The sequence below is a fragment of the Monopterus albus genome, unplaced genomic scaffold (genome assembly GCF_001952655.1).
Source record: "Monopterus albus unplaced genomic scaffold, M_albus_1.0 scaffold50.1, whole genome shotgun sequence".
Classification (NCBI taxonomy): domain Eukaryota; kingdom Metazoa; phylum Chordata; class Actinopteri; order Synbranchiformes; family Synbranchidae; genus Monopterus; species Monopterus albus.
The window spans coordinates 146,052-158,513 of record NW_018127930.1 but is presented as its reverse complement, the minus strand read 5'-3'; the positions used below and the strand labels follow the sequence as shown (position 1 = coordinate 158,513).

Genomic DNA, 12,462 nt, shown 5'->3' with positions numbered 1-12,462 from the left:
GAGCCATCGGTTGAGGTGGCGCCGCAGATGGCTGCCATCGGTTTTGTACCAGAAACAAATTCCTTGTGTGTAACATACTTAGCCAATAAAGGTGATTATCCTTAAACCACACCAACATTGAAGCAACATACAGTAAGATTCAGTAAAACTCACACAGATGTGTTGTCTTTTGTGATCTCAATGACATAATGACTCATTTACATGAAAAGAAATGCTGTGTTTGACAACCGGTACATCAAATGAAATGTGTAACTGTTAATATGTCCATCTAGTTCCAAACTGAACTCAGTTTTGTGACTGGTCCTTCAGATGAACCAGAGGATCCGTACTCTGAAGCGTCAGCTGAATGAGGCAGAGGAGGAGGCAAGCAGGAAGGAGACACAGTACCGCCACACCCAGAGGGAGCTGGCTGAGGAGAGGGAGACCACCGGCCGGCTGCAGAGGCAGCTGCTCGACCAGCATCTGCAGTCAAAGTACACAAACACATACACACATTGAAAATTTGAGGATTAAGCAGTCACCACCCTTAGGCCTAAAAGTACTGTATTAGTAACAATTTTATAGTTACTTTAAGTGGGGTTATGTTTGCTACACCAGGGCAGAACTTACTCAGAAGAGGCAGGTATCCTGTCAACAGTTTAAAGAGCCAGTTCATCCATATTATTATGAAGAAATACACATTTTCTCTTACCTTAGTGTTATTTATATTTATGTCCATATCTTGTACATACAGTACATTCATGTAATTTCTATGGCTAAACATAAACCATCATCTCTCCTACAGGCGTAAAGACACACTGACGATTCGTCAGACTCTCGATAACCTGAAGTTAGACCTGAACACTGATGACGAAGATGAGGATCAGCAAGCAAATGTCTCCAAAGTCTAAACAATCACATTCCACATTCTTAGTCTTCTTTACACTGATAGTGCAGTTAGCGTGTGCTGACATCAAACATTTTTCAAACCTTCCACCACTACAGTTCTTTAATAAAGAGACTCCAGTCAGTGTTGTCTTTTGTGATCTCAAAATTTAAGAAAGGTTAATTCCCTCATTCTCTCATGCATTTTTTAAACTGATTTCCCTGTTCAGCACATACTGTACAAATGAATTGTTTACTTCCCTGTAAACAAATTTATCTAACATACCTACTATGCACTGACTAAAAACTCGCCGCTTATAATCCATAACAAATTACATAGATCTTTCCTGGGAAGTTTCTAAGAAATGTTTTTACATACTTACCACCCTCTCCTGGTGACCAGAAGAAATTACAACACTAGGAGGCGCACTGTAAGGTGAATATATACTTTTTATTTTTATGTTGAACATAAAACTATAAAGGATAAGGCCGGTCATTTCCTATATTAACAGTATTTTCAACACTCCCCATACAGAGACTAAAACTAACACTGAATTGCCTCTACTCACTGTTAATGCCCATCATTCTCCAGACCTGCATAGTGCATTTGTCTGTGCTGTAGACCTCTGTTGTTGTTCAAAAAATGATTGATAACACATTAGTAAAACACACCGCTGCACTGGCTGACATGTTTCCTCATTTCAAACACAAGAACCTAATATTGGTTAAGAATATTGTGAGGCTGTAACCCATTATAAAGCCTCATCCGGTTCTTTCAAACCAGGAACTCAGAGGGACGACTCAGACCACTTGAGTATATAAAAAATATAACCGTGCTGGTTTATTCAAAAAGTCACAGGCAAGAATTAACACTTCAAGTCCAGAGACAAATAACCTTGCATTTAACAGCCTAAGCTAGTCACCCTGTCTACACTAAACATTCCTAGACAACAAATCTCTGAATATCTATCTAACTAAAAAATAACCTAACAATATCCAGATATCTCGTTTATGCACAGCTGATTCTTGCTTACATCGAACACTAAACATTATGGCTGTTTGGAGCCTTTGAGGCAACATTTTTAATAAATATTAGGATCTTATAAGGAAACATGCCACCGAGTGCAGCAGTGTGTTTCACTGTTTTTGAACAACAATGGAGGTCAATGGCACTGACGAAGAAGCTGATCCAGGACTAACAGACTGACAGACATGAACTATAAGAAGAGGAGATTCATTTTTGGTTTTAGTCTGTATGGGGAGTGTTTCACTATTAATATAAAGAAAAAGCGACCTTATCTTATAAATAGAATCATGGTCTGCTTGTTTGCCAAAGAGTACAGTAGAGTAAAGGGGGGGGCCTACTGTGGTGACAATAATGACAAGATAAAGATCTTATTAAGGTGCCTGGCGATTTTTAATGTGCTCTTGTTCTTGCTACATGAAATAACTGAAGTCTGTAGGAATGAACTTTAAACAGACAGAAGTATATTGTGGAGTGGGTGTTTCATACGCCAACCAGCTCCTAGTCCAAATGGACATTTAAATTTGACAGACTTCAGTTTGATGGTACTTTTGATGGTATTTCTGATGTGATGTATTTTTCACTCCATTTTTGAACTTTTAGAAAAATAACTGGTTTCTTGTGTAATGGAAACTTTTTTTTTTTTTAATGGAGCTTTGCTGACAGTTCTTTTTCAAGGAGGGATTTTCCATGTCAGAAAATGTTTAGTTTAACTTGTGTAACATTCATCTACAGTATTTGACCATATCTTACACTCTGTGTTGACATATTATATAGGATAATGGTACACAATATGGAATAACCGCAGAGGAGGGATCTTTATGATTCTAGCTGTGTTAAGTAACACAGAAAGAACTGAGATTATTTATATTGAATAATTGTGTTAATTTTTAAAATTTTAGGTTTATTGAATTTTTTTGTACTTACAATTGCGTTCTGGGAAAAACAAAACTTTAGAGGATGATTTTAGAGTTCCATTTTGGGTGTGTCAGGTTGCCACATACAGTATCTGCATATAAAATAAGATTTAAGGAATAACATTTTTATCAATTCTCCCTTCCTTTGCACTTGGTGTTAATGGACATCTTGGGTTGACTGTATTTTATCCAAATTTAGTCAAACTAGACAAAAATAAACATGTACATGATGGACAGCAATGTGTTTATTTAAAATACAGCTTTTAAATTTTGAAAAACTGCAACTGAGATATTTTATGTATCCTACTGTAAATACATGTATAAGTACAGTTTAGATACAAGATGCATGTTCAAGTGTCAAAGAGGAAAAAAACTGAACATTTTACTGTTGGAAACAGATTATATAATATATGTTTTCTTTGCCATCTGTTTAATGTTCTATAGGCTCTTATTTTGAGGGAAATGACTTGGAAAAGTAAGGGAAGTGCAATGACACAAATGTTTGGGTCATTAAATTAACACAAGCTCATTTGATGGTTTAATTCTCAAATGTAAATTTTGGACAGAGAGCTCATCAATACTTTAATTTGGAAGAACCTTACTTCCTTCTTCTGATTAAGCTTATGTTTGTTTGTTTTTTAATCTTTTATATCTGTTAGAAACACCTAAGCAAATATTTAGATGCTTTTTGGATTCTTATGTTTACATTTGTTGGTGTGTTTTGTTTTTGGAGACATGTACAAATTATACGTTTTCTCTATGAAAGTCTCCTATCTCAGCTATTGGGAATATATAATTGCTGCAGTGTCACTTAAGGTTTGTTTGTTGTTAATTTTTTCCTCATAACAAGAGACCACGATGGTGTCTACAGATGTAAAAAGAGTAAACAGACTTATTTTTGTAACTACACTTCACATTCTACTGGTTCTAGTTTTCTTGGGTATTTATTTTTGTTTTTCATATTCTCTCTTTTGGTGAGAAGTTTCTTAGTACAAAATGCAAATAAATTCTACACTGTGAATTCTGGCTAGTGTGTGTGCGCATTTGCTTTATGAGGTAAAATATAGTGCCAGGCTACTTTAATAGTCACACCTGTTGTATGCAGTCCAGTGTAACACTTCCACCTTAACACCTCTGTTTATGAAGCTCATAACGTTTCAGTTTTTGGTGAAATTGTCAAATGTATAAATTCTATTATATGTTTATTATTGAGGTCATAGTTAAAGGTGGTGTTGTACTGGACTGCATTATATTCAGAGGCGTTCCTAGTATTCTGGCCCTCTCATGTATGTAGCTGGGGAGGACAAAATATAGACACTTCCTGTCAGAAACGTTTTCAAAGAAAGCCACCCGTGTGCTCCAGGAGAGATGTGTGCCTGGTCACAGTGCTAGAGGAAAGGCCAGGAGATTTCTTTCTTAGTAGTGATTAAAAGTGAAAACTTACATGTGCTAGAAACGTGAAAATTAAACCATACATGCTGTGAGGTGTTGTGTTTCTTGTGAAGAAATTTTAACTGAAAATTGCAGTTCATGTTGTGCCTTCTGTTGCCCATGTCTGTTCCTACAAACAGTGAAATCAAGCTTACCAGACGGGGGATTTCCAGCTTCTGACTGACTCTGAAAGCAGCACAGAGATATTTCTGAACATGGCATCTACAAGAACTGAACAAACTCCTTTTTATTTGAATCAGTAAGCATAGTGAGATTTACCAACTGCATCCACACACATACAGCAAAGTGAACAAACACAATAGATTCCAAAGTTCTTACAGTATTAAGCCATCTTTAATGAGCCGTCAGGTCTCACAATGCTTGGATAAATTTAATGCAAAGTCAATCAATCATCTATAACAAATACATTGACTAGGTAAAATGCAAACAGCTGACTCTACAAAGATAATCAAAACATACATGTTAAGATTATAACACTTCCATAAAACCAAAATCCCATCTATTTTATACATTTTACAACTGTCAAGGGCAAATGTATTTTTACTTTAACTGGACACTTGAGCATCTTTGTCAAAAACAACTGAAGTATTAAATTTACACTTCATGAAATGTGACAAAAGAAGCTGAACCAATGTCCTAAGTAATTCTGCAAATACTTTTTCTGAATACTTATCACTCTCAGTGGTTTGTTAGGGCAGGGTTCCTGTATGTCAGAAAGCTTTGGTTACGGTCTGACAGTAACTGCTACAGCACAGCATTCCTGTCTTAAAGGTAGCCTACACTGAATTGCATCTTCCTTCTGGGAGGGAAAAAAACCCAAATGGACAAAAAAAAAAGATCATTGTGCAGCTCTAACATCATAAACACTAACTGCATCACAGGTCGTTTCATTCTCATGGCGTCAACATGCTGGCTGTGCAAACACACAGGTATCACACACACAGTGGAAACTGGACAAATATGTACAAACTGCAGGCATCAGAGAGAATTCACACACAGAATTTTCAAAAATAAAAGCTCTTAAGAGGTACTTAGACTGATGTTTTGATATATGAGGCAGAAAAACAACAGCAGGACTTCGGTTCTCTTTTGCCTCTAGTTTGTAATCTATAATGAATTCAATAGCTCACAAACTTCACAGAGGATCAGGCACAACATGACTCTTCAAACTGTGTAAACCTTCAAGATGAATTCTAAAACTATATTAAAGGCTGAGAGAGTTTATGGAAGAAATGCATTAAGAGAAACTTGATTTAAGACAGTGGTATCAGTGCAAGATGCAACTGTAGCACAACTGGATACTACATTTAAGCAAAATGGCATCAGATGACCAATATAGTCTACAAATTCAAAAGAAACAAAGAAGAAAATGATGAGCAACTTAAGACATAAGGCTCAGATAAAAGCTGACATAGTCTGAAAGATGATCATAGATCGTTTAGATGGTAAAAGGTCATTTTTGTTTTAATTGTATTTTAAAACAATCACCATATAGAAATTAAAACCAGCAAAGATTTGTTTTTTCTCACAGTTAAGGTCTTTCACTCCTAAATCAGATTATTCTTCTGTGCCATACATCTCCCTTGTTGTTCAAAAATGATTAAGAACACAGGGAAACATACTGCTGCATTGGGTGACAATCCTCATCACGAAACACCAGATACTTTTCTTTTAATGTTGCCCCAAAGGCTTTGAACAGCCATAACTTATTACAGTATCTGAAGCAAGCAAGAGTTAAGGGCCCATGCCCAAGATCAGCATTTTCCATCAAATATTAAGATGTTGTGTTTTGTAATAAGGACACATCATCCAGTGCAAGCGGTGTTTTACTGATGTGTTTTTAATTGTTACTGAAGAACAGCAGAGGTCTACGGCACAGACAAAGCAGCTAATCCAAGACTGACAGATATCAACAGTGAGTAGAGGCAGTTCATTGCTGGTTCTAGTCTCTGTATGGGGACTACTGAGAAAACCGTCAATAGAGAAAATGAACAGCCTTATCCTTTAAGGCGAATGTTTGTCCATCTGGTCACAAATCAGTCTCAAATATGAAAACTAGTACCATGTCTCATTTTCTCGCGTTATTTGATCTGAGCCGTTTAGTTTTAAGTTACATTGGTATGTGTTAGAGTATCTATTTATTCACTGCTAAATACATTCATTAACATTACTGAAGCTGCCAGTCATCACTATCAAGGCTACATGACATTTGTTGGCGAGTAGGATTTTTATACTTCATACTTTAAATATCTTTCACTCCATTTTTACCAAAAACAGAAACCTTTCCTAGATAGTTTGCAAACCTAGTAGCTATAATGAATTCGATACTTGTTGAGTCACAGTACTTGTCAGTGCAGCATTGGGCAGCGGTTTTCAGAAAACATGCTCTGATAAAACCACTGTACACTACCTGTCCACAGCAGACAGACACGGCGACTAACTGGTGAAGAAGATGGAACATTTTGCTGCTAAAGACCGGATTTTTTTTTTCTCAGGAGTTTGTGAAGACACAAACCAGAGCTAAAAGGAAAGTGAGTATTGAACCTAATTTCATAAGATGACCACAAATTTGACTGATAGGTAAATAATGTTGCATCGACATGTTAGCCATAACAACTTGCCGATAATCTCAGTGCTATTTTCATCTTTTTCCATTAACAAGTGGCCAAAAATGACAATTGTAGTTGCTGCTTTGAACTGTTACATCTACTGTAAGACTGAGCAAAAAAAAAATTCAACCTACAGTATGTTGAGAATTTCACTAAGATGCTTTTTAAAGTGTTTAGAAATATGTAACCCATACATTACATAGTTTACAGCCAGAATAAAAGACAAAGATAAACTAAATATAAGCAGATGATCAGCTGCAACAGTACAAACCAACCCACAGGGACCAACTCCCTGGGAGAGAACGTTACAGGTTGAGCCAGCTCTTTATGTCCAAGTCTCTTTGTGAGTGTTTAATATGGCACTGAGATCAGCTATTTGCAAACAACAACAAAAAGCAAATGCAAAAACACATTTTCCTCCAAGGGAAAAGCAGAATAAGGTTTGGGGTTTGTCTAAAACAAATGCTTGTTTGTGCGGTTTCCTTTTTTTAATTTGGCACACTGGCAAATAAGTGACGATGAGGTGAAGTCAAGGCTCTCTAGAGAACTTGAACTCAGGACCTTTTGCAGATCCAGAGAGCAAAAATATTATTGATACAAACCAGCCTTTGAGTTATCTTATACAGCTGCAGGTTGGGTCTCAGCTGGTTCACTGAAGGGGGGGGGAATCATTTTTTTCATCAAATAGCATGCAAAAAGATCATTTTGCTTGTTTGTGGTTTCATGATGTAAGGCAGATTAACGTTGAAGGGATCAGTGATAAGAGGAAAATTAATTGCACTTAAAACTAAAAAGATAATTTGGTCCCAAAGCTGATATTTGCTATTTAAATAAAGTGTGCATTTCTTTTTTTAAGTAAATGTCCATCTAACGACTGATCTTTTTTGCTGTGCTCAAGTGCAGCACCAGGGCACTAAACACGGAGCCTTTTACACTCCTCTCTGTGGAATTTAGTTTCAGTATGGCAGGATTTCACTGGGTTTTCCACACAACATCTGTTCAATGAAAACACAGTGTTAAGCAACAGATGTGACAAAAGGTTGGTCCATAGTAATGTCAAGTGTTGAACCAAAAACAAACCCAGTTCACAGCAAAGCAAATACATGTTCCAGGATGTAGAAAAGTGTATTTTCTTCATGTAGGAAACACATTTTGTTGCTAAATGTCATTTTGAGTTCATTTGAGCACTTTATAGCAATGAAAACATAAATTACAAGTATAAATACAGCTGGCAATGCAGTTTTTTTTTGACAGACAATAAGAAAAGCAGCAGAAATAGGTGTGTGAGCTATAAAGCCTATGCTAGAAAAATATGAAATGACAACAGAAATAATTACTATGTTTCAATAATTTCTTTTAATATAAATAATTGGTCACTATATATTTTACAACATTGGTCATGTATGGAGCCTTAAAGCAAAACAGATCAGCTCCCCTGAAGATCTGATGTCACCTGAATATCATGATAGAAAATAAACCTAATCTTCCTGATTAGATATGATTATGCCCTCATCATTTTTCTCTGTACATCTGTACTGACTCATACATCCAATCTGTAAAACACCCTTTTTTAATCACAATTTAGTTTTCAGTTAAATGTTGGTAAGTCACGGTGACAACGCTTTACAAGAAGGCAGTAGATCCATTGGAACATTATGTTTAAGCTGGTCTAGGACTCTATTAATAATACACAATGTTGGCTTTTTCCTCCATTGCACTTGTGTTATGCTGTACCCTTATTCGTCCTAGAATGTAAACAGCATAACATCTGCAAATCTAAAAACATTATGAAGGACAGACCAACGGAGAGTTAGCAGTACAAAAGCACACCATAACCAACTGGGCTGCTAACAGAGAGCTAGCTGAGCTAGCAATTTGGAGGCTGTTGCTGTGTTGACTTTTCAAAGTTGTGTAGGGCTGGGAAACAGAAACAATACATACAATTAGAAAAATGACATGAACAAGTGTCTTATGTAGTGTAAAAAGAACCAAATTCCAAAAGCTGCTATATTTAATAAATCGTATGACAGTCGTGTACGAACAGCTGGGCAGGTCATGTTGGCCAAATTTACAACATGCCATTGTTTTGGTATCAAAATTCAGAGACAGATGGATGAGCGCTGCTTCACAGTCAAGTAATCCCATAGAAAGCAATGACTCAACAGGCACAGCAGCCAGTGGTGAGAAGAATGATATGAAAAGGTTTAGTGATAACACATCAACTGCTTTTGTGCCACATGCCAATTTATTTTAGCAGTGGCTAACACTCAATATTAGCTTGTTAGCTGCTAGCTAGTTACATTACCTGCTAATTGATCACTGTGCAAACATGAAGTCAGCAATGGTTAGCTGTATTATGACAGTTCTGTGTAGTCAGCGGGTTTACATGTTTCTGATAACTACAAGGTGACGCTAGTGTCAAAGGTTCAATTTAACAAGTGTTTTGGCACAATATGGGAATAAGTGGCCAAAAGCAAAAGCACATACTCTGACCAGTTTGCTTATGAAAAATAAAGCACTCTTTGTGGTGGGGGCAGTCTGTGTATTTTTGTTTACTATAAAACCAAAGTTTAAAATAGGTCTAATATTTATGTGCACAATTCATGGTGGATTAAGATGTCAACACGTATCTTAAATGTGTTCGCTGATAACAAGGGTATGTTACTGTGACCAAACAAAAGCAAATCACTGATGATTCAGAAAAAGTCATCACAGCTGACAGACAAGCTGTATGGTTAAACGCAATTACTACACAACAAACCGTAAACAGCCCCTCCCAGGTGCTGAAGAGCTCCAACATGCACTTTTAGCATCTGTAAACCAGATAAAATTGCTCTTAACACCAAAAACTTACTGTAGAGGTACAGCATAGAACACAGTGTGAAAAACTTACAATAAAAACACATTAGTCACCCAGTTGCTCAGCCTGGTCCAGGAGGAAGAGTTTTAGGAAAGGACCCCGACTTAGTTTACACAGATACATAACCTCATTATGACCCAAACAGCTTGACAGCCTAAACATGAAGTACAACCTTTTTTCATTTCTGAAGTGCTCAACAGATCAGTTTTTAAAAAGCTCAAATTGACGTTTAAACATCTTTTTTTGTCAGTTTAGGGCCATTTAAATCATTGAAACCACTTGTGAGCAGATAAAGTTGGACCATGCAGAGTTTAATTCCCAGGCTGCATGTTTTAATCGAGGCACAGCATGTGTCTGACAGTGATGAAACTGTCTCCTATTTTCATTTCCTCCCATTTCTTCCTAAACAGAGCTCAAAGGCAGACAGGCTGAGACTGTCTTACCTTGAATATCCACTAGAGGGGGGTAGAGTTGTGTCATTGCCAGGGAAGACAGGGAAAAGAAGAAAGAATATAGGAAGGAAAAGAAAAATGTTAAAGGTTAGTTTTAGAAAAAGGGAGTGAAGTAAAGAAGATGGAACATGCAATCAAATTTGACAGAGAAGGAGAAAGCAGAAGAGGGAGAGAATGTGCTGAGTAGAAAATGACAGCAGAGCTGACTGGTCGTTTCCTCAGTCGCCTCTTGATCTAACATGCACATTTCTTCTCGCCGGGCTGTGCATCACTAAGCTTTGTGGTTCCGTTCCCACTGGCTGGATCAGCAGGCGGTTTGTCAACGCACTGCTCCATCCTCTTCATGACCAGGTCCAGCAGCGTTATCACCGCCTTGTCCACCTCCGCTCCTGTTGCTGCACTTGTCTCAAAGTATGGGATCCTATGAGCAACAAAAATAAAACATAGGCTATAATGTTTTAAAAGATCTATACACTACATCTCAACTGTTTTATAAATAACCACATCTGTTTTTAAATTGGCTTCAATTTCAAAATCATCTAGCAGGTTCCATAACATTTGTTTATTTCAGCTCACTGTGCCTGTCCCCACCTGTCAGTGGATTACTAGCTTTCTGACAGATTTATACAGGAATACATATCATGCATGTCGATTAATTATGCTCTTAATATTTAAAGGAGATCCATGCTCTAAAAGTGTTATTAAAATAAAGCTTGACCCTTGGCTCAGTCTTCATAATATCAAATCTGGTTGCACATATTTGGGTGCAACACACGTCCATCACACCTGGCCAATAAAACTGATTGATTGTCATTCTAAAATCACATCTGTTTGTAAATTAGTTTCAAAATCATCTTGCAGTTTCCATAACATTTGTTTATTTCATTAAAACTACAGACTTTTTGCGTGGTGCTGATGCACCAGGTGTTTGTTAAATTGATAGGAAGTAACAGTGGTGGAGAGTAACTAAGTACATTTACTCAAGTACAATGTTGAGGTATCTGTACTTTATTGGGGTATTTTCATTTTGTGCTACTTCAACTTCACAATATTTTTGAGACAAATATTGAACAGTTTATTCCATTCCATTTATTTTATAACTTTAGTTACTTTTCAGAATCACATTAATAAAGAAACTACAGCATAATCATAAGCCTATTTATCTCTGGTGGAAAATTCCCAAGTTACCCAGCAGTAATTCATATTATTTGCAGACGTCTTTACTGCTCCTCTTGTCTGTTCTACGATTTTTCACATCTTCTACATTTTCAAGTCTTTGAACAAATTCTACAACTATTAAAATGCCTACAAGAGGGAAAAGAGCTAATAAATCAGAAGCAGAAGAGAATTATATTTCAGTGGCGCAAGTAACAGAGATGTTGAGTCAGCAAAAGCAGATGTACACTGCACTGTTGAGCCAACAACAAGACAACTTCAAAGGTTTTGTGCAACTACTTATGGAGACAAATAAGAGACTCAACGACATGACCAGAGAAATACAGGAGATAAAAACGAGTTTGCAGTTTACCCAGCGAGATGTGGATGTGATTAAAGCAGCCATGGGTGAACAGAAAATACAAACCAAGGAAACAAGGGATGATGTCTACAAAACTTGTGAGAGTCTAATAGCCATAACGGATAAAATGGAGCATTTGGAAGCACAGTCCAAGCGAAAAAACCTGATCTTCAAGGGAATCAAGGAGTCAGCTGGAGAAAGCTGGACGGAAGCGGAATGTAAGGTGAAGGAAATATTAAAGGAGAAACTGCAAATTCATCAAGAAATTGAGATGGAGCGGGCTCACAGAGTCGGGAAACCTTCTGATCGGGGACCGAGGGCGGTGATGGTAAAGTTGATGAAAGAGAAAGATAAGGCACACATACTGCAACAAGCAAAGAAGCTTAAAGGACCTAATATTTATATAAATGAAGATTACACCGAGTCTGTGAGGAAGAGAAGAAGGGAGTTGATGCCGAGGTTAAGGGAGGCCAGGGCGAAGGGAGACATCGCGTTCCTGTGGTATGACCGACTAGTGACCCGACCTTGGAACCAGAATCCAGGACCCAAGACCAGCACGCCGAGGACCAGTATGCCAAGACAAGGAGAGTATGAAGGGGTCGCTGGACCCTCAGCTGTATGAAGAAACACGCAGGTATATTGATATCTGCGAGGGCAGATGAGCATTGGAACTAACAATTAGCAGGAACCAACAAGTATGACCCACGTACGCAATGAGGCAAGTGATTTGCTACTGAGGTTAATGGTTTTTGAGGGATTGAATCTGGA

The 12,462-nt window shown here is 37.4% G+C and overlaps 2 protein-coding genes across 4 annotated transcripts in view; one reads left to right on the top strand and one right to left on the bottom strand.

Annotated features, from left to right (window-relative positions):
- Window positions 1–1,382, top strand: part of LOC109960691 (cingulin-like protein 1) — a 64,457-nt gene extending 63,075 nt beyond the window's left edge. For all 3 annotated transcript variants that reach the window (XM_020600959.1, XM_020600958.1, XM_020600961.1), the window contains 2 exons: window positions 310–473; window positions 785–1,382. In XM_020600959.1, the coding sequence (XP_020456615.1) occupies window positions 310–473; window positions 785–890 (270 nt within the window). In that variant the 3' untranslated portion in view covers window positions 891–1,382. The remainder of the gene's footprint in view (window positions 1–309; window positions 474–784) is intronic.
- A 6,944-nt stretch (window positions 1,383–8,326) lies between these two features.
- rab27b (RAB27B, member RAS oncogene family) overlaps window positions 8,327–12,462 on the bottom strand; it is a 56,021-nt gene continuing 51,885 nt past the window's right edge. The window contains exon 6 of the mRNA XM_020600989.1: window positions 8,327–10,599. Coding sequence (XP_020456645.1) covers window positions 10,413–10,599 — 187 coding nt within the window. The 3' untranslated portion in view covers window positions 8,327–10,412. The remainder of the gene's footprint in view (window positions 10,600–12,462) is intronic.